A 25,780-nucleotide genomic window follows, 5' to 3' on the forward strand; every position below is an offset into this window, starting at 1 on the left:
TCAAATCAGGAACTCTTTTAATTCATCAATATCATAATAAGAAGCAGAATTTCCTTCTTAAGCAAAAATAGTTTCTCATTATTTTATGAAAAATCATGCATAGTTTTTACAAAATGATGGAGTTTCAATCATGGCTCATCACATTGCAAATATTTCTGCTTCCAAGAGGCACACAATTCCAATAGCTCTTCCTGAGGAAAACAGCAGGTCTGCTGCTTCCTCCTTAGACAAGAGGGTTACTGGATCTTGCAGCCAGGAGGTTAATGTAGGGAAGAGCATAGTCGTGTGTCTCTGGGACCGCAAATGGTGCTGGAGTCAGGCTTTGCCATGCCTTTAGTGGGAGTATTTGCTAGACAGAGGACTTAGTCATAATCTTCTTCTGAAGTACACAAATTGAGGATTTATTTTTAAATCATACATGTTAGAAACTGTTTGCACAGTCACCATTTAAGCTGCTTGGAAGGACAGTGTTGGGAGGTGATCTGAGAGCACAAGGAACTTCATAGGCAGTATTCCTCACGGAAGGTCACTGATCTTTCTGGTGTTTAACACGACTATTACCATTAGAAAGCTTCAGTAGTTCAGCAGGAATCAAACCTCCTGTGGTATCATTGTCACACAAAGTACAATAGTCACTACCACTGAAGGACACATCTGCTATCCCCAAGGATTCTTGAAGCATGAGAAAGTCATCCTTTCCATGCTGTGAGTGAGAGGGATAATTCTTTCCAACACTAGGGCTCTCAAGGTTGTCTTTAATTATTTCAGAGATTTTCAGGCCAATGGTATCATCATCATGGCTTGGTGCAAACAATAGTCCTGGCCTCAACTCAATCTCTTCTGCTCTTATGTACCTGCTGGGGACATACTGCTGGCTTGGACCCAAGGTAAATTCAAAGTTCTCTTCTGCAGTAACCAGAACTGTGCTTTCTGTAGGTTTCAATGAGATTTGGGAAATCAGTTCTTGGGTGTTTGGATCAGAAATTCTATCTGCATTCACTTTGCTTGAATTGCTGGCCTCTTCTCTTTCAAGTTGGCTACAAGCCTCGTTTGGTCCAACCCACTCCTAATGAAAACATCAGTAAGGTGGGGTCATTTTGCAATTATTCCAAAATAACTCTTCTTTCTTTATGGCTTTGGCGCAATAACCCAAATGTTTAGTGTAAATCCAACAGGCTAAGTTAGAGTAATAGGATAAAAAACCTAGCTGCTAATTCCACAAAATTTTACAAGAATTTTTACAAGATTACACCACCAGAATATAATGCAAGCTGCTGGTATTTCTTTGGTTTTGAAAGGGTGCACCTTTTGCATTCAGTCTGAGCTGGGAGTCACTGGAGGAGCTCCACTTCTAAGGAGCAAGAAGCTGGACAGAAGCTCTGGTGGTTAGCTGGAATGTGGAAGCAGGAAACGGTGAAACTATAAACTCTCAGGAAGATCAGAACCATGTAATTCTGCTAGAACGATTAATCCCAGAAAAAAAAAAATCCTCCTGTCATGAACTGAGGGTCATAAGAAAGAAGTGAAATTTATTTCTTACCTTAAAATTCCCATTGTGCAAACTATAGAGTGGCTGAAAGAAAGCAGCTGGCGTGGGAATGCTAAAGCAGGTGAGGCTTTTTGCCCTGAAGTGAGAAAACAACACTTAAAGGGACAGTTTTTCTGTATTTTGTCTCCATGATACTGGTTAGATGAACCCCCCCACACACTTATGTTAGTAAGATTGCACAAGAAGCCCACTCATCATAATTTCTGACTTCTCATGCAACTGCTTGTCTGCCACCTGTGCATGCATTTAATGTTTAAGCTGAAGCACACTCCCGTAAGTTTCTTAGGAATATGCAACAAACTTAATATACTAGTCTATTACTCATTATATGCACTGAGCTGTTTAAGCGTTTGTTTATCATCTTACTTGATCTAAACCACTGTTTCTGAAAGTGTTTTAAAGAGTTCTAGTTTCATTACATTTAAACAGAGAAATTCTTGCAGACATCCTTGCCCTTTAATAGAGTCTATCCTGTAAAAATATTTTATTGCATGGACATCATGTATTCTGTTTCTCTAAGAATGATGTGTATATGGAGCATAATAATGTATGTCAAGGCAAAAAAGAAAGCAGTAGTAGGAGATTTACCTATGCTCTGCCAGCGTAAAAAATTGCAGAGGATGGTTGAACCAAGGTTCTAAAACCACTTTTTTCTCTGTACAACATGGTCTCAAATGAATTGGAGTCAGTTTAATTTGCCTATATTGGTATTTTACCTACTGACTCCTGCCAGGAATGTAACAAGTAGCTTAACATTGACATCAGTTTAACCACCTTTATGGATTGCTGTGTACTTGCACTTTTAATTTATCTACATGAAACTTCAAAAATTTCCATGGGCTTAAATTTCTTTAACTCCAAGAGACCATCATCCTTGGGCTGTAGCCGAATTTGGGAGTCCCAAAGGTACTTTGGTCTCCTTAAGGACTGTATAGTGGGTCATTAACTATCACCAGCCAAGGAACGTGGCATGTTCCAATATTGTCAAAAGACCTTTTGGAAATGACTGAGTTTGTGCAGCAGAAACAGGAAGGAAAAGGGGTATAATGAGTCTTGATTTACCCTTTTCAGGCCATAAATATCAAGGGAAACTTAATGAAAATCACATACCTTGAGGAAATCTTGCAGTTCCAGAATAAATACAGTAGAGTGCCAAAACTCAGAGGAATTAATAAGAACTGCATAGTTTTGGTATTTAGAATCTTTTCAGAGAATTTTGGGACATCTAGGAAAAGAATCAGCACAAAAATTTTTAATAAAAATTCTGGAAGTCAAGATAGAACCCCAAATAACCAAGCACTACAAATGAAACAGCTTTTCATTTGTAGCTAAAGGCCTTAAGGAAAGTAATTTGGCTATGAATATTTGAATAAAGCTAGTTCTGATTTGAAAAGCTTCATTTTACCATGTACCTTCTTCTTTTTTTTTTTTTTTGGAACATGGACATGAAAAGAAATGAAATAAGATGAAAACAACATTCTTTGTACCTGCTCTTTGAAACAGTGTTGTCTGGCTCCACTCACTCCACTGACTGTGGTATGAATTCTCATTTTCAGAAACTTTGCAGCGAACTCTTGCAGCATAAGCAATGCCACTGCGGAGCTCTGTGGCTTCAATTTCAACCTGTGGCAGTGAACTGGGTAGTGTCTTGTTCAATGCAACCTGCAAAGTATTACAAAGCATTGCTGTTAATGAGACTGGGCAAAAGGATAGTCTTTTAAATACTCTTTTTTTGTTGTTTTTTCCCTTCTCTTTTCTTTTCCAGATTTTCTTTTCTTAGATGCAAGAAGAGGGCCTACATGATGATGGATGACTTCTGCAGGGTTCATGAGGAAGAGTTATTGAACTTCAGTATTGATGTTTTATGTAAAATCTCTCAGCCTTAATATAGGAAACTAGAAAGGCCGGCTTAAGTCACCTAGTGGAGAGCCCTGAGCTGAGTGGCAAGGCCGTTGTACCCAAAGAACAAGGCAGGATCACCATATGCCTCATCCAGTTACCTCCCAGGACATGCTGTACTCCTTATACTGCAACTCATATTGGAGAATTTCAGCGAGGTACCAAGGCACATTCCATACACTCCACCATATCTGGCACTTGCTGGCAGTGGTGTTGCTCTGGATGTCCAAAGGTGGATCAAGTTTTACTGCAAATAGAGGAGGAGTTTTTTTCATGGTATTTGGGACACCACAAAAGAAAATGCATGATATTAGGGTGACTGAAGTCATGGAAGATAAAGCTGGGTCTAAAGAGGGATACTAACACTAGCAGTAGACCAAATTAGCTTACAGGATCGGAACAGCTACAGATCTGATGTAAATTAATGATAACTCATTGAGGCAATCCAATTGCAAATTACCCAGGGCACAAGAAAACATGATGCAGATGAGAAGTATTCTTGAATGGTGCTCCAGAGCCAGCCCTCTCTGAAGTCTGGGAAAAGTCAGGATGGAGAGACTCAGTGACTGCATCCTTACTGGTGCAGTTCACACAGTGCACTCTCTGGGGATGGGCAGTCTTGCTTGTTTTCATTGTTTTCACTTGCTATCTTTGAGACATCCTTTGTTAGACAGCATATCAGACCTATCCTGGAGCTTCTGGGCAGAGCCTGAGCTCACAGCTGCCCTGGTTCATACTTACTGTGTTTGCGGGGATTGTACTCTGGAAAGGTCATGTATGTGTGATTATGTCCAAAAAAGTTTCCTTGGAGAGAGACTCTATAACCATCTGTTTCCAAGATCTGGTTGGCTAAATGAATTGTGCAGTGGTACTGATTCTGTGTGCTCGCTGTGGCAGTCAGTTTGCAGCTGGCGTTGTGGCCCTTTGACCAGAGGCTAGAAGAATAAAAAGGCTGAAAGTTTCTTTTAAGTCATACAATTAAGTGCTTTTCAGTTTATGGATGTGTGGCAGCTTAGCACACCACAACACTCTGGAAGACCATGAACCTATTTAGTGCAGACAGCAAGCAAACCAGCAATCCAAAAGCTGGCGGGATGGCAGGGCTGGATAGGGAGGAAGGAGGCACCTTCATAACCTTCATAACCTTACTGCTGAGAGCACTAGATCTCACACAAGTTGTACACAGCACCCAATAGCTGTTCCCTGCTCCCTCTGAGAGAGCTGCTGTCACTGCAGGAAAGCAGGTGGGTAGGGGGGAAGGAGTAGATGGACAGTTGGTTACAAGTGCATAGCACGGAGGTAACAATAAGCTGTACATTGAGTCCTCTTTCACTACAAACAAACCAGTACTGACAGCAAAACGTGTTGGAAGTTGGTTTGTCTTTGTGTGGTTTAGCCATTTATTGGTAATTTTTTCACATTGCATGTGATCCCACAAGAAACTGGAAGAGCAGTTTATCAGCTTGCCCATCTTTCTGTATTAATAAGAGTATTATTAATAAGAGTATAAAATCCAGTGTTAATAAGAGTTAGGCTATTTTTTACTCAACTGTAGCAGAATGTGAGGCATCTAATGTCAGAGTGGCTTACCCTCATGTAGTAGTTACTGGTGGTCAAGACAATGTTACTACATAACCTAAACATATTCATCTTAAATTATCCTATTAGTTAGCAAACTATTTATCCAGTTTCTTCTATTAGAAGAAAAACTATTCAGATAATATTCTAAATCTCCTATTAAAGCTTATAACTCAGTGGACTTGTATTTATATATTTACTAACATAGATTAAACCATTAAGTGTTTAATTTCTAGGCAAAAAGGAAAGAAATTATTAGAAGTTGGTTAGGCAGCTTTATGTAGGATGGGCTCTGGAAGTTCCCAGGTCATGGGGACCAGAGGCTGGAAGGGAAGGTTCTCTGCGCTGAGATGCCTGCCAGAAGGGTTCTCTGAACAGATGGAGAGCCCATAGCTGATAGATCATGCAGCCATATGTGGTGGACCTTTGCAGCAGCCCCTGAGGCTGCAGGACCACAAAAGAGAGCAGCTTCTGAGGCGGCCCACGTCTGGAATGATGGGGTGGCAGAACTAGCTGTGCCACAGGTCTGCTGTGGAGGGAGCAAAGCCCACAGCTGGGCCCCATCTCTGCTTCTCAGTGCTGTCCTGCCCATGCAGGGCTGGGGCTGCCACAGACAGCTCTTGGTGTCTTACTTGGTGAAATGCAGGTGGAAAGGTCCATCACCCATGGGCTTCTCCGTTACCCACATGCAGCTCACAGTAGTCACGTAGTTATTCAGGCAGCTCAGGCTGCCAGAGAGCTCTGCAGAGAAAGGAGACCAGAACTGGATTCATGTATCACTGGATGATGCCCGGCTCAGTACATCAAATAAATGCATTACTTGCTGCTACTTCCTTTGCTGACACTGCATCTAATCTTCCTCATCATGTTGTTATTCTGTTGTAACACACTTCACTCCATGAGATGAATGTGAGATCTTAGAGCAGGGACCTTGGGCAGTGGCTACACTTTTTCTGGTGCCCAGCTTTTACAGTATGTGCTTAGTCCCCTAAGCCTGGCATTGCCAGCCAGCTGTACTGGTTCCTGGGACCTGGGAAAGGGCAGTCACAGGATCTTGTATTGCATACTGAAGGGTCTGTGAATGGAAAATTAGCACAGGCGTGTACCTGTCTTTGTACAGTGGACCTATTCCAGATCTCCTCTTACCTCTCCTTCTTCCTCCACCAAAGACCAGTGCAGCAGCAATGCACAGCTGGAGGCCCAACTGCCACACAACTCCTCCCATTCCAGATAGTATCTAAAACAGAATCATTGTTAAGAGCAGTTTTGTCAGTATTTCTACCAGCAGATTGAAGATTGGTTCTGGTTTGGCCAAATTTAGAAATATACCCTCTGAGAAAAGGCACAATCACCCCTCCCCCACCAGGTTCGGGAAAAAATATATTTTCCTTGAAGGAAAGTGAAGAAGATAAAACCATTTATTTAACAGACACACGGGAAAGGAAAATAATGTTAAATGGTAAAATCTTTCGCTGTAGAGGAAAAACCTGGGAAAGCGTTAGAGTCCTCCCTTTGGTCTCCTCAGAGCTGGGGCTTGGGCCAGGGCCAGGCCCTCTGTGCCCGGTGGAAAGTCCTCCCAATGGGTTCTGATGTTACAGCAATCAAGCAGTCCAGTAGAAAAGGGAGAAAATCCGAAATTCCGGAGAAGGAAAAATTCAACTTTCAGTCTCTCTCCGGAGAACAAAGCAGCTGAACCACTGGCCAAAAAAACTGTCCTGGGAGCAGCCAGCCGGGTGCTTCCTCCCTCCCCTGCCACAGCTGGGAAACAAATTGCTATCTGTGTGTGACCTTGAACAAACTGCAAACTGCTTTGAAAAAGTTTTGCTCAGTTTTTTCCTTCCCCCTCTCAGGCTCAGTTTAGAGGCATAGAAAGGCACAGGAATTAATTTCTGGGCATGGGCAGCAGTATGGGATACACATCATAAGGTCACCCCAAGACAAAGCATTAGCTGCAGTCTTCTGCCAGCCTGACAAAAGCTGATCTTGAATCTGTCAGAGAGGGCAACAACTCAGCTGTATCATTTCTTCTATAGGAACTGTTCTTCTTATGGCAGTAAATAGTACTTTGCACTAAAGCACCAGCTGCCTGAAAGGAAATCTACAATTCCTGCAATTTGATTGAGGGTGGGAGAAGGTGTGGGTCCTTCTTTCCTTCTTCCTGCATTTTTGTCATCTGGTTCATGACAGTTTAAGAGCAGCAGAGAGCCACAGTGGGTTGGAACCAATGTTCATGCTTCCCCAAATCCTGTTTCTGACCATAGTCAAAACCAGATACTTGGAGAGAATCATAGCAATAGAGCATGTTTGTCTCTGAGCATTCTAATCCTGAAGGGTTATGTAAGGATGATCGAAGTGTATCTTCTGCAATATGGAACACTATATTTCTACAAGGTTATGCTGGGCTCACTCTCTTTCTTTTTAACAAAAAATTCCATTCTCTGAATTGTCTCCTGATGAAGTTTTAATTTGAAATTATACTTTTTCACTAAAAGTTTCTGATTTGATGATTTTATGGCACTTAATATGAAGAATACACTTAATATGAAGAATATGGACCTGATCTATTCAGCAATATGTGGTGTTTCAAAAAGGTGTTTCCAGTTTGCATTATTTGCTGTTACCTGAACAGAGCAAATGAGCCCAGCACCACTGCAAGGAGAGTGCTGCTCCAAGGAGCCTGAAACCCAGAAAACTTGGAGTGAGTTTGTAGACAGAGACCACTAATCAGTATAAACAAAAACAGTTTCTTGAAAAATTAAAAAAAAATTGAAGGAACAATGTTTGCACAGACACTGAACTGAGCTTTACAGCTGGGGTAGCAAGAGGGTGGGGTAATGTTCTGTCTCAAAAGAGCCTGAGTTAGTTATTATCAGAAAAAAAAAGAAAAAAGAAAAAAATACCAAACAAAACTTGCCAGAGATTATGATCTCTCTTTCAGAAGAACTTGGGGAAAAGGAGAAGAGTGTCAGCATAGGAGAAACAATAAGTACAGCATTAGCACAGGACCAAGCGGATATAGCCTGGCTATAGAATAAGATTGTGACTTCTAACCAACAAAGAGTCTGAAGAAGTCTTGAATAGAAGTGAGCAAGAAAAAGCCTATGCTTAGCAAGGACTGTAATGTAATCATTAGGATTAATAATAATCATTAGGATTGTTTTATTGAGGAGATTAAATTATCTGATCCATGACCAAGAATATCCTTCCAGTCATGAATTTCACAAAGCTAGACAGCAGCATCCACGTATAACTTCTTGCATGTGATTATGCCTGCCTATAGTGTCCCTTGTCTGAATTAAATTGTAAAATAATTACGATGTTTCAGGAACTGATCAAGAGAAAAGGAGTATTTCTGGCTTTTACTTCACCACCTCTTCATTTACGGGTTTTTCATAAATATCCTGTTTTGCTGCAGACTTTCTTCAGAGTGGGGGTTGTCGAGAGGAAGTGTCACCATTAGCTGATTTTAGCTGAGGGAGGCTGGGAGGCATGAAGCCTCTCCTGCTTATCATTCTAATCAGGTTTGCTTATGATCCCTGTGATAAATACAGTAATACTGACTAAATATGAAATAGAGAGAGCTGCATTAAGTAGAATTATACATATGCTTACAAGAACTTGTTCAGGCACACAAACAAATAAACAAACTGAGGTCAAGATAAGTAAACCAGGACAGAACGTTTCCAGGTAATTGCTACTAATTTGATAAACCCCTCCGTGCCCCCCCCCCCCCCCAAGTAGTTCTTTGTTCAGTTGTGCAATGTTTGAAATGTGGCAGATATTTCTGGCTCTCTAGCTCACCTGGAAACAAATACAACATGTTTAAATGCAAATTTTTGTGTTAGAAGCCATAAATGTTAGTCATAAGTAGGCCATGTAACACTGAATTCTGAAAGACTTATCAAAAAATAACTTCAGGAAATAGCACATAACCAGCTGAGTGAGATTCTGCAGCACATTAATGCAATTAGAGGAGCTAACATACAGACTGTGGATATATATTAATTAAAAGAAAAGTTATTGCAGCTACACGTAGCATTTTTAACACCATTAATTAGTTTCTTCTGTTGGAATCAACACTTTAAAAAAAATTGCTGTCAATATGAAAATGGTTCTGAAAAGGGCTATAAGAACAATATAGTCCTGGAGAACTTTACTCAGAAATCAACAATTAAAGACCAAGTGAATCTCTTTAACTTAAGCGAAGGAAAGGCTAAGTAGTCATTTCACACCAGCCATAAGTATCTTACATGAGAAGATCATTTCAGGTAGGAGAAAAATATTTTCTTTTCTTTTTTTCTTTTTTAAATCTACAAGAGAGAAATGGAAAGAATCCAGTAGCTGGACACTGAAGGTAGATACAATTAGGCAGAAACAAGTGAAGAATTTGTACAAAAGGGATCTATCTTTATTGCTGAAACCTCTTGCCTAAACATATGCAAGACCTGTAGTCTATAGATCTTGGTTAGGTATCTTAAAAAGAATAAAAAATCCTATTAGCTCAGATGGAAGTCCAGTTCTAGCAGCACAGCTGATGCTAGCAGATGCTAGCAGTGGAAGACAAATCAACTTCTTAGTCAGATGTCTTGGGGACCAGACTGCTTGCTGCTTTCTTGTGTTCTAATGTCCAGTTTCTGCAACACTGCAAAGTTGTGGGTGAAGGCAGAAAAGCCGTAGTGTCAAGAAGGGAGAACCACCTTCGCTCTGCAGGGGAGAGACAAAATGTCTGAGATGATGCCCTGAAATGATACACCAGGTATGTTGCCAGCAATCGATTGGCACCAGGAGGTGGTAGTGACCTTGATTTCCAAGGTGGTCTCAAGCTGGTTGCAATGGTGGTTCCATCCTTTCTGTATGTTTCTGCCTGTTTTCTTCTCGAGGAAATGAGCTGTGCCTTTCCCCTCCCCTCCTGTGGTTCCTGCCTCCACTTCCCAAAAGCAATTTTAAGTAATTTTAACCAGAATTTGTACAACACATTTTCCAAATGCTCTCAACTGCTTATTAATAGAAAGACAGATGATTGACTGTTATTGCTAAACCTGTTAACTTCCCAATTTGGGGTCCAGTTGAACACATAATAAAAAAACATTTTCTTGTAAGAATTTGTAAGGTAAAATAAATTATTTGATGGATACCACTGAGAGGGGAAGTAGTACAAGCAGTTGACAACACAGTGTCAGCATGTGGGTAGCCCAGATATCATCTAGGTTTTAGAAACTCTGTAAAGCAGACCTTTACAGGGAGACTTGAAGAATGAGGTTGATGTAGCCCAGGAGAATTGTAAGCAGTGCCTTCAATGTGTAAGCAGTAGCATGGAGGATGATTAGGAGAAGTAGATTTAATGATCTAGTGGGAGGTGGGAGCTGACATCATAGAGTTAACTTCCAGATGGGGAAGTGAGAGATGACAAGAGGACAAGAAGAGTCTGTCAGTGACTTTAAAAGTGGGGACAAGAAACTTGTGCTTGATGAGATAGAGAAAGATAGAAGAATTGTACAGATAAACGTAATGGGCTCAAAGGGATGAACACAAAAAAGATCTTTGTGTCTCTGACTTTTGGATGACTACAAGTAAGATCAGGTTTACAAAGGCCTGATAAAACATGAAGTATCATATAAGAGCATGAGCAAGGATTTCACGTGGAGATGTATGCATAAGATTCTTCAACATGCTTGGGTATCCTTTGATACATGTGATATTATGTGCCAGACCACAGCAGCCAGCCAGGAGTCCTAGGTTTTATTCCGCTTCTGACATAACTTTTATATAAAGTATATTTCTTAATCTGTGTAATTTTTTCTTGTTGCAGCTCATTCACATGGTTTTTTACGCTCACCTAAATCTTAGAGGAAGTCAGAAGCTTCAGGCTCTGATTTGGCAGTGGCTCTGGACTCTTTCAAAATGTATTTTGTTCATTCTCACTTCCAGAGCAAGATACTGATGTTAACAAGACACTCGACATGATCTAGCAATGCATGCTTGCAGCCCAGAAAGCCCGTCATATCCTGGACTTCATCAAAAGCAGCATGACCAGCACGTTAAGGGAGGGGATTCTACCTCTCTACTCTGCGCTTGTGAGACCCCCACTTGCAGTACTGTGTCCAGTTCTGGGGTCTTCAACATAAGAAAGACATGGAGTTGCTAGAGCAAGTCTGGAGGAAGCCACAAAGATGATCAGAGAACTGGAGCCCCTCTGCTATGGAAATAGGATGAGAGAGCTGGGCTTGGTCAGCTTGGAGAAGAGAAGGCTCCAGGGAGAATTTAGAGCCCCTTCCAGTACATAAAAGAGGTATAAGAAAGCTGGAGATGGACATGTAGTCATGGGGCAAGGGGGAATGGCTTCCAACAAGCAGAGGGCAGGGTTACATGGGGTACTGGGCAGAAATTTTTCCCTGTGAGGTCAATGAGACACTAGCACAGGCTGTCCAGAAAAGACATCCCTACCCCATCCCTGGAGGTCTTCCAGGCCAGCTTGGATGGGGCTTGGAGCAACCTGCTCTAGCGGAAGGTGTTGAGGTCCATGGCAGAGGGTTTCAAGATCCCTTCTAACCAAAGCCATTCCAGGATTCTATGATACAACAAGTGGTGCACAGTGGGAGCAGACACAGCAGACCTGGACCCTTGAATGCTCAGTTTCTGTTCCTTACATCTTAGCAACTAGTTATAAATGACCTGCTCTCCCTTGGCCATAATCCCTTCCTTTGCGTACATCTCTTCCCCAGGCAGCACCAACAGGCACTACAGAAGGCAGGACACTGGCACCTAAAAAAGTAAAACACTGAGGACTATTTTGGCTGGATTCCTTTACATTCATCTCTTGCAATCAGAGGGAGCACTTTGTTCAAGACGGTCCTTCTTTCAAGCGCAATCCATCAGAATTAATGCAATAGTGTTACTTTGTGCTCAGCAAACTATCAGAACAAAAGCGCAAAGACACTTCTGGTCATTCTTTTGTTCTAGGTTCCTAGTTCAAGAAACAATATAGAATTCCACATTTACATAAAGAAAATATTTTTCAATATTTTAGCTCAGTAGATGTCCCCTAACATTACATACTGGAATGCATAGAACAGAAATACGTTAAACTGTCTTACCGGCTCAAAAGAAATGTCGCTTTTCACACTGCTTCTGTCCCTTGATAGTGTGGTTTGATGATCAGGCAGTAGCAGCAGTGGCATAATAAAGCAGAGCTTACTGCGCCTGATTTTGAAGATAATCTCAAGAACCAATGAAAAACTACTCCGATTATCAGATTGAGTTAAAGTAACTGTATATGTAATTTCTCATTAGTCATGGAGAAACAGGAATTTCTCCTAAAGGGTTAACATTTAAAAGGCCAAGTAATTTGCCAAATAGAAAAGTATCTGCTTGCAACTTTTATATAAATAGGCCAACAAAAGAGCTTTCTAAGCGACTTAAAGTAATTTCCTAGTGCTGTCTGAATGTGGGGCAAAACTGCTTCCACCCAAGACCTGTGCCCAGCTGTGCTCAGAGCCCTGCAGCACCCCCGAGCTGCCCTATCCTGTACTTCTTCCACAGCCAATTGCTGCACTGTGCTCAAAGGGCAGCTCTGGAAGCAAAGGCAAACAAGCATTGCAGTGCTTCCTTGTCCTGGTCCTAGAGTTCCTATAAGGAACAGATTTTCCCATGCCCAGCTGCAATGATGCAATGGCAGTGTTACAGCCAGAAGGCATCAAGTCAGTCCTGTACATGAGTCTAGTGCCAGAGAACAGAGAGAAGCAGTCGAAGAACAGGCTGAATAACAGTGTCAATATCAGCTTCTGGGGCCAACAGACAGGGAGACAAGGGCCATGCAGAAATGTAGATGGACATTTCCAAATTGGTACGTCAGAACAGATTGTGGTGCTTCTCCCAGTACCTGCTTTTTGACCCTATCATTCCTGGGGGAAAAAAAACTTCCAAATTAGAATGCTAGATCAGGGACATTTGCAGTTTGCTCATAAGAGGCACTGAAAACCCCCCACCTCAAACCCCTCCACAAACACAGTGACAACTCACTGACCAAAAGCTTAATTGTTACAGCTTGCTTCAAAGGGAACAACTTCCCTTACTTTAATACCCTTGTGCCGCACACTTGTTCGTGAAGTCTGCCTCCTAGGGTAAACAGAGATAACTTCCAGCTGAACATAACAGCAAACCACCACTTCTATCAGATGTACAGCCAGAGTGTGTTCCAATAACAGAAACAGCTCCTTCAGCAGTTCTGGGGCCATCAATACAAACGGAAACAAAGAGCACACAGAACTGAGATATAAAGGGCCCCAGAAAAACAAGCGAGTTTCTCCCTTAAGCAGCGTGGGCTCAGTTAGCACAGTGTAGTTTCTGAAGTCAAAATAGCTGTGAGATGAAGCTGCAGAAGTTTGTGTTGAGACCATCAGAAATGCTTCTGCCCAGTACACATTTGCATCAACATGATCATCATGCAAGCAGCCCTTGTAGGACAGTGTGGGGCAGCCAGCTCATCAGGGCAGTGGAGTTGGCAGCAGAGGATCGCCCCTTGTGGAGGGCCTGTGAGGGACCAGTAGAGCAGCAGGGAAGATGCATCAGCACAGGAAGACAACACCTCCCATGGCTTAATCACAGCAGATGACAAGAAAAATGGAAGATAAGGAGGGAAGACCAAAGAAGCTAATATATCTTAGAGCAGTACCCAGGAAACTGCTGGGCAAGGGATGTATTGAGGGAATAATAACAACATGGGCAAAACTAAGTCATGTAGGTCCAAAATCAACATAGCAGATACCATGGCGTATCTGAACAATCAAACCAGAGGATGTGGATGCAATGCAGTACTGTCCCAGCACTCACCTATGAAAGAAATACCTTCTCTTTACTACAGTGCTCTCTTCTGTTTAGGGAGCTGTGGGGTTGCCTATAGTCTCAGGTAAGAGGAGGAGGTGAGGGAAGAGAGTTTATTGGTATCATAGGAACAACAGATTACTACTACACTGGAAACATGCATTGTTCACCACAAAGGTTCTCTCAAGATACGACCTTCTGGACCAAGCAGCCTATGGGTTAGTAGCACCATGCCTATGCAAGATGAAGGTCTTCACATTCAATTTCAGTATTACAGTGACTTTTTAAGACAATTATCCTGAACAAATCAGAGATACAGAGATGTCAGAGAAAAACAGATTCACTGTTACAGTGCAGTTTCATATCTGGCTTTATTAGCTAGCAGAAATTGCTCAAAATTCGTGTTACTGACCTGTTAACTGCAGCAGAGCAAGTCCAAGGCAGAAGTAGCAGGCATATCTAGGTAGGACAACATTTCAGTAATTTTGGCATAACTCTAAAAGCAGCTAAATTAATGTGCTTGAAAAGTGCAGGGAGAGAATCTGACTCAATAGAAAAGCCTAATAGCGAGAGTTTGTTTAGAATTTTTTATGTTTTGAAGACTTTTCATTTGCAGACTCCACCTGGAAAGGCAAAGTCCTTCTGAAACCTGAGTTGTGCTTGGTCTCCAGCACACACATTTCTGTGGTGATTACATAAAAATTGGTTTTGATCCCCATGGACATGTGTGGAATCCTCTGTAATTAACAAACTACTACAGCTGAGTTTAAAGAGCCTAAGACAGTAGAAGGAAAAGTAACATCACATGTTGCTTGGAAAGGGTAGGGGAACTTTAATGTAGCAAACATGCTTGCCATGGGTTATGTTTCTAAGGTTCCGTGCACAGCCAAACTCTCAAGTCATGTGAGAATACCAGGGAAAATAACCTAAAGTTCTGTACTCTTTATAAGGTTACTGCAAAAAATTTTGCACATCTACAAAAGCCAAAGAATAATTTTCAAGGTACAGTTGGGTTTTTTTTCTGACATTATAAAGGAGGGTTGATCTATGATTCTAAAATCCCCAAACCCCAGCAAAACCCAGGAACAATCAATCACAACAAATTTGAGACATTAATAGGATAAGTGGCAATAGAAATAGGCATATTTCTGTGGACTTAACAGGTTTCAGTTTGTGCAATAGAGATTACACAAAGTAAATTTTGTTTCTCTTCTGAATTTTGCTAACACTTTGCTCCTGGCACACTATGGAAAAGGCCCCACACTCCTCCAGGCAACATCAAAGGCCTTAGTTTGTCTCTGTCCCACTGACAGGGCTGTCAGAGCGACAGGAGACCCACTGCTTGACGTAGCTCCGCGGAAAGTCTTGTCCCTCCTGCTCAAGAGGGATGGGACCACAAATGGTCTGACTGTTTTCCCCAAATTCACAGTCAACTGGACTTCCACAGTCTGAGTCCACAAAGCCACTGTCAATAGTGTCCAAATCTACACAGATCAAAGGGTAACTATCACCAGGCCTTGTATTGTGAGGGAAGAAGTCATAGGAGCCTTCACTGTAAGAAACACTTTCACCATCAGGAGAAGGTAGAGAACCTGAATTTTCCAAATCCCACTGATGAGGCTGCAAGCAAAGGGCTTCTAGGATGCTCCCCACCCCTCCTTCCACTCCCCTTTCTCCTTGTTGGTTGACTGGGACACTTGTGCTCCTCAGGTGGTCTGTGGACACAGAGCCTGAAGCAAGTATTTTGTCCTGTGTGCTCAGATCGGCCAAATGCAAGTCACTGGATATCCTTCTGTCTTCCTCATCAATGTTAACCTTGGGGTAAGCAGGTTCTCCAGCACTATCATCTTCCTTGTTGGTATGCTCATGTTCCCTGTACACATGGTTACAGCTGCACTGGCAGTTACAAGATGTAAATTCATCAGCCACAGTCACTGTATCAATTGACAAGTGCCCATATGACTGGTCCTCAGTCCCACCACTACTGTTTACACTACACCACAGGGACTGGCTATCTTGACCTGGGACAGTCAGGCAAGACACAGAGGGCTTGCAAGGCAGATTCTTTCTCAGCTCATGCAGCTCTTCCTGTGGGGTGCTGTTGGAAGGATGCATCGTGTAAACTTCTAGGACTTCTGGAAGGACTATTCCCCATTCAAAGAAATCAAAGGTCATTTTCATATGGGATGCACCAACCCACTTCTGCAGAAAAGGACACACAGGGAGAGAGAGGTTAGCATCACTAGGTTTTAAGTTCCACAGAAATAACCAGAGTTCTTAGGCTTTTAGAGGCAAAATCAAACTCTACAGTCACTGACTCCTCCAATATAACAGTGTAGGAGATACTGTTATTATGAGACACAGGCAACTGCAGGAGAACTAACTGAAGTAATTGAAAATAATTAGCCCTGAGAGGTTTGCATGGCTTTGCAGTTTTCTCTGACACTCCCGTCAGGATCCCAGGCTTCACAAACCACATGAACTCAGCTCACACACTGAGGCAGCACTTACAGAGAATAAGGAGTAGAGATGTAACATAAAGGTCTTCATGGCACCAAACAGATACTGGAAAGCTATGGTTCTTATATCTGGAGATGTTTGGCATTCCTTTGAGACAGATTTCCCCTTCTACTGCCCTAATGAGAATCCTTTGCCCAGGATAGCATGGTAGCCTTTTAGTCTGTCATGTACTCCACTCATTTGTGTAGCCCATTTATACCTTAAAATCTCCATTATGAGCCACATAAAGAGGTTTGAAAAAGGGAGCAGGGTCTGGGATGCAAGCCATCTTCTTCCACAAGCTGGAAGAGAAAAGAGAAAGGCTTTGGGGTTAAGCACACATTACAGATGCAAAGCAAGGCATCTCCAGATCCGTTTCAAGGAACTGGAATCACCTGCCCAGCCTTGTGAGTTAGCAAGTGGCTGAGGTTCCAAGGATGTCTTGTGCTGCCAGAGCCATCTAATGGCCTTTCTTGTGAACCTCACTGGAGGTGAGGCCTCAGCACTTGCACACAAATATTCACACTAAGGAAAGAGGTTCCAGTTTTTTCCTTCCTGGAAAAACACCAGATGCTATAAAGGCATTTTCCACTGAGGTTTGTGGTCTGCAGGCCAGAACTCTGCCCTATGCAATTCTGCTGTGGACCTGGGCTGTGCCAGCCCTGTTGCTGCACCAGCCCTCCTCCATGTCAGCACCCCATATCTCTTCAAGGGCATGAGAAGCCTCAGAGGGACAGAGGCCTCCAGCCAGCATTGAAGGACCTATGTCAACTTTGGAAAGGGCCAGGCCAGCTCTGGCTACTGCTCTATCTGGCAATTGCAGAGCACAGACAAGACCAGGAGAACAGCTCAGGAAGCTTTCTGGTCCTTGCTTCATCCCCATGTGCCAACATCTTGTCCCAACCAGATGAATGGCAGCAGAGTCCCAGAGAAAAGCTGGTCACTCCTGGCAGTACATCAGCTAGGGACCATACTTGGCTGTCCCTTACAGGCCCATAGCTGCCTACTCATAGGTATACAAGACTCAAGGAAGGCTGCATGTGAACACCCCATCTTTATCAAGATGGAATAAAAACATTAACTCCCACTTCCTGAAGCATTCTTACCTCTGCTGTTTGACCAGAAAGGTTGTGATTGAGGCCATGATTGCCACAACAATACCAAACAGCAACAGCCATTCCATGCCTGCTGTCTGTGTCACTGCTGAAGAAAGAGACAAGGTCATGCAGACTCACTTTGTATTTATACCCTGATCAATAAACAGGAGATGGTGAGGAGAAAAAGTTTTTGGAACAGAAAGAGTTGTCAAGCATTGGAATGGGCTGCCCAAGGAGGTGGTGGAGTCACTATCCTTGTTCAAGAGACTGGACATGGCACTTAGTACTATGATCTAGTTGATAAAGCAATGATTGGTCAAAGGTTGGACCAGATGATCTTGGAGGTCTTTTCCAACCTAAATGATTCTATGAGACACCCTTAATTTCTATCCCAGATTCTCTCACAGGGATATTGACGCTATCATCTGGGCCCCAGTACTCCAGACAGGTCTGATTGAGGATGCTCAGAGAAGACTGCATCAATGAAAGGAGCAGTACATCAGCTGCCCTATGACCTGGCTGCACCAGAGACAGACAGACAACATACTTAGGGCAGGACAGCTCCTTGCCACTAAGACCCCTGTTGTTTCTGACTCCTGGTTTAGGGACGCCTCCACAAGTGATCTGTGAAGTGAAAAAGTGCAGTTGATTAGAGACTAGATGACTGCTTGTTGGCTGCTCTCCACCTGTGATGGAAAGGGGCACCTTTGAGATCCAGAACTCAGATATCCCTTAGCAAATGGAGCCTGGCCCTGCTGCCACAGCACCACGTAAACCCTGTAATACTTCAGTTTGAGCTGCAGATGAGTGAAAGCAGGGAAGCTCAGCACATGCTACTGGCATTGACCAGTCATTTTTCACCTGTTCTCCTGGAGCAAAGGCTCCTTATTTTCATAGCCTCTGTTCCACCATGACAAGCATCAGTGTACTTCTGAGTATAAAGTACTGTGAACTCCCTGCAGAGTGGTGGCTACCAAACAAAACACCCATGCCCAGCATGATCAAACATCAGAGTCCAGACACAGAACTCAGGTTTGAGAGCAGGATCCCCCTCCCCTCAGCTGAAGACAACACTAAGACCCAGTAGAGGGGATCTCCCCCATTTCTGAAGGCTGCAAGCAGGACCCTGGACATTTGACACTCAAAGGGAAGCTAAAGGCTGCACTCCTGCAAGTGGCACCCATATGTACAGCCAACCCCACCAAACACTCTTTCTTTTGTCACACAGTGAGAATGTCAATACTGACAGCCCAGGCCTCGGGTTCACATAACCAGTAAGGAAGCTAACCGTACCTGTCTTTACTGGACTGTTTAAAATTTGTTCTAATTAATTAGATTTTATTAAATTTCTGAAAGCATTCTCTGACACTGGACTTATTGAAAGGGAAAGGAGATGTACCGGCAGGGCTGGTTTTCAGTGACAGCGGAGAACTCCATTCACTCCAAAAACCACCATAGCCACTGTCTTCCCGGGGTCTAGCTCTCACTTGGAACTCGTACTCAGTGTTCGCCTGTAGTTCCCATGGCAGGAGCACCAATGTCCGCTTATCTTCATGAACAGCTTTAGTCTTCTGAGTCTGTGAATGATTAAACACCAAACTCTAGAGTGACTGCTCTTACTTTGCTCTCTCTGCTGCACAGTGAGGATGCCTGCAAAGTAGCCTCTTCTGCTTTCATGTTGTTTCTGCAAGGCCATGCTCTGACTGGCCAGCAGCTGCATGCAATCCTGGGGGAGCCTTCCATGCAGGACAGCATGAGAATCAAATGAATCATCAGCCTTTCTCACAGGATCTAATACTTCTCACACAGCTTCTGTTTCTCAATTACTTTTTGGGTTTGCCTGTTTTCAGTCCTGTCAAGCAGAGAGACATTTTTTCTAAACCATGAAAACTCTTGTTCCACACCAGTGCTACTGTCCTGGTTGTGCTGGCTTCCTCTTTTCTGGTACATCCTACTTGATGGTAAACTGACATCTCACTTACCTCCCAGGTGTCAGTTCTTCTTTTGTAACGCAGCTGATATTCCAGCTCCTCATTCAAAAAGTAGTAGGAAGAGTTCTGGTAGATGGTTTCCCAAGAAATATTGTAACCCTCTGAGAACAAAGCGGTCAGGTTGAATGGAGGCTGTGGTTTGACTGGAAGACAGGATGGTGTTACCTTTCATAAGATTACTACAGTTAAGAGATGGCCCAGCATGGTATTAGCAATGCAGAGTGCGTAGGGAACAAAGCTGCCCTGGCAGTGGTGGGCCTTCCTACACCAGAGAACGTCCACAGCCTTCCTGCCTTCAGCCACGCACAGAACCTCACATGTGAGCCACATAATGAAGTCAGGACCATGTTTCTCTGAATATATCTTCTGCTTGTCTCTGAACCTCCTCATTGCCTAAGGGGCAGGAAAGATAGTATAGTGCTAATAAACTCCTGGGAGATGTAAAATGTAGAGCACCTTGTTCTTCTCATGACATAAAAGAACTCTGTGTAGTCATCATCACTCGCAAAATTGGGGAAATACCCCTCAATGTAACAGAGTCATGAGGAAAAGCTGAGGCTAGGGGACACTGCATAAACCCACTGCAATCCCCTGTCCCAAGTGTCCAAAAAGCAAGCTTTTGTATCCCTGCAGGGAGTGTTTGTGTGTTGAAAAGCAGTCATGCAAAACTCCAACAGTCTGCACAGCCCACCACTGAGCTATGATGCCTTTGGATGTGAACATCTAGGAGATATGCATGACTACCCAATCTCTAGTCTGTCAGTGGGAGCAAGGAGGCTTCCTGAAATGTTACGGCATTTGTCAAAAAGATGACACTTCTCAAGTAAAGTTTAATTTCAGAAGAAGCCAAATAGAAAAATCCTATGTCTGCGTGGTACCCATCTGCCTGGCTAACCACTCCTTTTCTTCATAGTTTGCTACACAACCCAGAACATACCAACATTTTGCCAAGGCATTTACATGACTGCATTCAGTCTTCGTGTCATGCAGGAGAAATGATTAGGAATTGCCCCAGAAAGGGGAACTGCCACATCCAGTACATCTGGGACACCTTGTGCCACCCAAAATAATGTCATGTTCGTTCAGGTGTCCACTGCAAAAGCCTTTTGGAAGCCTCCAGCACCTTGGATATTACAAGGGAGCTGGAGAAAGACTTTTGACAAGGGCATGTAGTGACAGGACAAGGGGAAATGGCTTCACACTGACAGAGGACAGGGTTAGATGGGATATCAGGGAGAAATTCTTGGCTGTGAGGGTGGCAAGGAACTAGCACAGGTTGCCCAGAGAAACTGTGGCTGCCCCCTCTCTGGAAGTGTCCAAGGCCAGGTTGAATGGGGTTTGGAGCAACTTGATCTAGTGGAAGGTGGCCCTGCCCATGGTAGGGGGTTGGAGCTTAATGATCTTTAAGGTCCCTTTCAACCCACATCATTCTAAGGATTCTGTGATTTGTGGCATTTGTAATGAAGCAATTCCTCCTGTCCTTTAGAATCCAGCCAAGAACAAACTCTTGCATAGTCTAGGTATGAGACTGGTCTGAGGCAGATATTTATCACCTACTGCTTCATGGGGAAAAGGAATTTCCCTGTGAAAAGCATGGACCAAGCCAGCTCTAAGCCAGCTTCAAGCATAATAGCAACAATAAGAGCACAGTGCTTTATGTAAATGAGTGTACAGCAAACAGAGCCCCACACTGCTTGCTGCAACTCTCACTCCTTGTCCAGACTATCCTAGCACATAGTCAGACAGTATTTATCAAATTCATAATTTTTGTACTTACTGTTGTCTGACAAATAAAAGTCTTTGGAAAGCACATGCTGCCTATCAGCTATCTCTGTAACATCCACCTGGACTTTGGTATCTGCCAGGAGTTCAGTCATGTCCACAGTGCACATGTACTGTGTGTGACTGGTGTTCCTTGACAATTGCAGGAGACTGCAGGCAGCCACAGTATTTTCTGGATCTTCCTCAGGAACCCTAAAAAAGCCAAAACAAACAAGTCCACATGTATCACATGGTGTAGTTGGATTAATTTGTTGCTGAACCACCAGGCACAGGAAATGATTAAAACAAAAAATCAACATGTTCAAATAAAAAATTATCTTTGAACTTCAACAGATTTCTTTTTTCCCTTCTACTTGCTCAGCTTAGCATCTTTGAGAGAAATAGGAAAGTGTTTCTGGAAAGGAAAGGTGCTCCTCAAGGCTACACAGGCCAAGACTGCATCCACTTCCTTGCAGTGACAGAACAGCAGCCGTAGAGGACTGGACAATCTGCATGAGCCCTGCCAATGCATGCAGATAAAAGCTCACTTTTAACAGCAGCAAAGGGCAAGGTATTCCCGTGGCAGCAGAGAAGGCAATGCTAAGGAAACTGGGGTCAGCATAGCAGTCAGCAGCAAGAAGCACAGTTGGCAGAGACAGGAACCAGGGGTCCTTTTCTAGAGAAGAAGTCAGTTCATAACTGGAGTGCAAAATACTGAGTAAAAAACCAGCATGGTAGCAAGAATAGGATTTCTACCTAACAAAGATGACAGAAGGTCACCACTGTGCTATGGCCATGTAGAGGCTCCTGCTAACTGGACTTTGCTCATCCTACCAAGACATACCATGTTGCAGTGAGGTTGTATGAACCGAAACCCAACTCATTTCGTAGGATACAGGACAGGGTCTGTACGTAGTCCACAAAACAAGTGAGGTTTTCACAACACATAGCTATAGGTTTGGAAAGAGAAAACACAATATCAATTTCCATGATAAAGCAAGCAGAACTTTGTATCAATATATGCACCCCTCAGGGTTCCCACTAAATCTGAAGGGAACAGACCAGTCTCTGACAACCCTCCTCCCTCCCACTGAAAGTCTCCAGTTGTGGGGCAGATGTGTTTCAGCTCTGTAGGGTGACAAGTCACTGATGGCAAGATAAGTGTCAAACAAAAACCAATTAAAAACGCTGTGGCAGCCAAAATCAGGAAATGCCCAAATTGTGACTGAATTTTCAGACTTATCCCTGTCCCCTCTCGTACAATCTCTACAGCAGTCACATATTTCTGCAAGAGTCTTAGCTTACAGAACACATAGAAGAGGTATGATAACCCAATAAGAAATAGTAGCATATTCAAACATTTTAACGATACCACTTTCTAAATTGAGTACTGTTCTTTGCTAGTCTAGTTTTCATTGTACATCTATATAGCACTTTGCACATTTTTTAAAAAGTGCTATTTTAGTAATTTTTTCTTTGCCATTCTCTTTTCCGTTTTCTAAAGCTTGATATCTGCAGCATCAATACTTTTTATGTCCAGCTCCAGAGGCTTGAAGTATGTTTTCCATGGAATTTGGGAATAAAAAATATTGCAAATTTTTAGTTACTTTAATTTCTATTAAACATTCTGATAAGCACAATTTATTAATTACAGACTTCTCAAGAGACCTTGAGAGGCAATTGTAGAACTTACACTGGTCATTAGGTAAATCAAGTCATTTTTTGAAAGTGGTCACAAAGCAGAATTTATATTCTTGCATTTGTTCTGCAGGAGCTCTGCTCACAGAGCAGTATCCAGAATGTGTTGTATAAAAGTACCATTGTCCTGTGCATAACACACTTATCTCCCTGGATTTCAAGGCAGGTAAGATAGTAGCCCAGTGAGAAATATCTGCATTGATGAGTCCCCTCCTGACAGCTCCCCGGGCTGACGAGAACCACCACCATTACACTAGGAATGGCTGAATGAGGAAAAGCCTGCAGGAGACGCAGCATGCCATGCTGGTCCAAACCATGCCTACTGCAGTGACCATTCATTTCTGACACGTACAGTAGCACCCCTTTTCAATGGGAATAAAATTGTCATCATCTAGGAAAAGACTCAAGATTGTTACATCCATGCTTAAACCAAGCATGGGTTCTCGCCTACCGTAACGGCTGCTCCCAGCCTCCTAGGAACACACTACTTTGCAGCCATCAGGCACCCAAACCCTTTGATGCTAACCATGCTGCAAGCTCACTTCCCTTTGTCGTTCTGCTGCTTTCTTGGTCAGAGAAGCTGCACTCCCTTTGTCCTCCTTCCCTGTTGCAAAATGCTTTGCATCCAGAGTGCTGTTTGCTGATGCGATATGCCCAACAATCCCAATGCCCAGTCTTACAGCTGAAGCTGTATGCAGAGAACCACCATGGAATGCAGACAGTGTGTGCAATGACGGACCAGAAATCTGTTGCACCCTCCAGATCAAATGGCTGTCCGCACAAACAAGATGTCTGCATTTACAGTCACAGTGCACAGGAGGTGTGTCCAGCAGAGGGTGCAGCCTCCTTCTAGCCTGGGGTAAGTTCAAAGGAAAACAAAGTCCCACTTTTCCTGGCTGAAGTCACCCATCACCACATTTACTTCCTAGTCCTCACATATCAGAGCACACACTACTCTCCCTACAGGAGCTCTGGGCAGCACTCAGACTTGCATAAAAGATCCTCCTTACTCCAAAGAGTTAGGATGGTGGCAGAAGAAATTTGGGGATGTTTGCAACAGACTGGTCCCAAGGTTGTACATATGATTTTTTTTAAACCTTCATTTTGACGTTTTAATTTTGCACCAACTTCAGAATTCTGTTCTAAATTTTTCATTAAGTTTTCACTCTTTATTTTGAACCCTCAATACTCTTCTGAGGGTCCTGGACCAAGCACTGTTTAGTTCAGAATCCTGAGCAACATACATTTTCTCCTTTAGCCAAACTTTATTCTCCTAGAAAAACAGGGTTAGAAATCTTTTGCATTCCTTTAGAGAGGGCAGCAAGTACTAATAAGCTATTAAGCAGTTGCAATTAGTGTTCTTCTATGCTATTATGTTAATTAGTCAAACAGACTACTCCTAGGTAGCTGGGAAGTTGCAAGTGCATGTTTGGGCAAGAACCTGTTAACAAAATTAAGAGGACAGCTTTTTACTGGGAAAGGACTAATTAAGTGTCCTAAACACAGTTAGTTAGATCTAAGATAAAATGTCTGTCCTTGGCAGCTTCAGAAACAAAACTCAAATACTTCTACCAGTAAGATCTAGATTGATCCAAACTGAAATTAGTACATGGTAATTCCCTGGCTTGCATCACACAAAATTCAGACCAGACATCGCAGTGGTCCCTTATGACAGGAAGATATAATTCTGAATGCATTTTTTCTCCTAATTTAGGTCTGGAGCAGGTCCCATGCTCTGCCTACAAGCAGCATGTAAGATACGAAAAACTTGCATAGCTCCCTGCAGACATGGTTGTCATTGCCTTTTTCTGTCCAGCTGATCTGTTCAGAAAGTCAGCTCTGAGTCAGCTGGGGTTCGCAGTGTGGGTAGGAAACAGCAAAAAAAAAAAAAAGGGGGTGGGGGGTGATGTGACTGTATGCACAGTCCAGTCCTAAGCAAAGGGCTTCAGACTAGGAGAGGTTCACTCCACTGGCCCTGGCTGACCAGCCAACAGCAACCCTGGGGATATCCTGGTCTTGGCCACCAGAACATTTTCTACAGCAAAGGGTATTTTTGATGGGGGAAATCCTACTCTAATGTCACTAGGAGACATATCAATGCAGGGCAGGCACTACCTCTGCAAGCTCTCTGCTGGTGCTGCTTCCCAGAGCAGTATACAGCCTGGCTGAACTCTGCCCAGCTGTGCACCTTCCTGTGCCTGTCCACCACTCATTAGCCCATGGAACTCTCTCCCCTGGGACCTTATCTTGTGGTTGCTGTCCTGTGGCAACCTTGTGCCATGCACATCTGATCAGAACCGGCATATGTGGTCACTAAGATAAATCCTGTGGGTGTACAACCTCAAAAGAAATATCTGAGGACTTACTGTACTGGAATAAAAGGCAGAAGAAAATATTGTAGAGCCACTGTTTGTTCCTCATGGTGGTTCTCACTGGATGTCCTGGGGAAGAAAAAAAAACAAAACAAAACAACAACCACAAACAAGATTCCCACAATCAATTTAAAGCTCTGCTCAGACATCTACTTTATTAAAGTTGAGGTGGAATTAATCTTGCTTTCATTTAAATGTCTGAAAGTAAAGTGCCTTATTTAGACAATTAATTTCAGCTCTCCTGTGTGTATCTACTCCATGGGCTAAGGGGGGTATGACCAACAGTCTGCCAACTTGCCATAAGCAAGGTCAGTGAAATCTTCACTCCTTGCCAGCACGTGCACAGAGAAAGCAGCAAAGGGACTGCAGCTCAGGCTATCAAGGCAACAAGAAAGACTCCTGGGTTAGGTGCTAACCCATTTTTACTTCATTAGTATCTTGCAGCTAGGAACGGCTTGCCACTAGAAGTGACATTACTGCAGATTAAACAGCTGTGCAGTGATTTAGCCAAATGGA

General features: G+C 43.1%; 2 protein-coding genes across 9 annotated transcripts in view; both read right to left on the reverse strand.

The window, feature by feature from the left end:
• On the reverse strand, window positions 1-14,341 carry LOC121668820 (interleukin-9 receptor-like). 3 transcript variants are annotated; one of them, XM_042036991.1, is made up of 10 exons: window positions 14,259-14,341; window positions 7,648-7,703; window positions 6,173-6,263; window positions 5,659-5,767; window positions 4,190-4,383; window positions 3,550-3,695; window positions 3,037-3,211; window positions 2,660-2,774; window positions 1,541-1,625; window positions 1-1,066 (listed from the first exon to the last, which is right to left on the reverse strand). In XM_042036991.1, the coding sequence occupies exons 3-10, from the start codon at window positions 6,249-6,251 to the stop codon at window positions 527-529; spliced, it is 1,443 nt and encodes a 480-aa protein (XP_041892925.1). In that variant the 5' UTR covers window positions 6,252-6,263; window positions 7,648-7,703; window positions 14,259-14,341; the 3' UTR covers window positions 1-526. The 3 variants fall into 3 exon arrangements, with proteins under 3 accessions (XP_041892925.1, XP_041892924.1, XP_041892926.1); XM_042036990.1 differs by lacking the exons at window positions 7,648-7,703; window positions 14,259-14,341 and adding an exon at window positions 12,121-14,110; XM_042036992.1 differs by lacking the exons at window positions 7,648-7,703; window positions 14,259-14,341 and adding an exon at window positions 6,514-6,549.
• Window positions 14,199-25,780, reverse strand: part of IL21R (interleukin 21 receptor) — an 18,293-nt gene continuing 6,711 nt past the window's right edge. For 3 of the 6 annotated variants that reach the window (XM_042036982.1, XM_042036984.1, XM_042036981.1), the window contains 8 exons: window positions 25,259-25,333; window positions 22,039-22,144; window positions 21,211-21,407; window positions 19,425-19,576; window positions 18,842-19,019; window positions 17,452-17,548; window positions 16,566-16,647; window positions 14,199-16,048 (listed from right to left, as the gene is read on the reverse strand). In XM_042036982.1, the coding sequence (XP_041892916.1) occupies window positions 15,134-16,048; window positions 16,566-16,647; window positions 17,452-17,548; window positions 18,842-19,019; window positions 19,425-19,576; window positions 21,211-21,407; window positions 22,039-22,144; window positions 25,259-25,313 (1,782 nt within the window). In that variant the 5' untranslated portion in view covers window positions 25,314-25,333 and the 3' untranslated portion in view covers window positions 14,199-15,133. Of the gene's footprint in view, window positions 16,049-16,565; window positions 16,648-17,451; window positions 17,549-18,841; window positions 19,020-19,424; window positions 19,577-21,210; window positions 21,408-22,038; window positions 22,145-23,572; window positions 24,754-25,258; window positions 25,334-25,780 lie in introns of those variants that run through there. The other 3 variants (XM_042036980.1, XM_042036979.1, XM_042036978.1) reach the window with 3 other exon arrangements.

This window comes from Corvus kubaryi, unplaced genomic scaffold (assembly GCF_017639235.1).
Source record: "Corvus kubaryi isolate FWS band 111438036 unplaced genomic scaffold, C.kubaryi_AGA036_p1.0 37387, whole genome shotgun sequence".
Classification (NCBI taxonomy): Eukaryota; Metazoa; Chordata; class Aves; order Passeriformes; family Corvidae; genus Corvus; species Corvus kubaryi.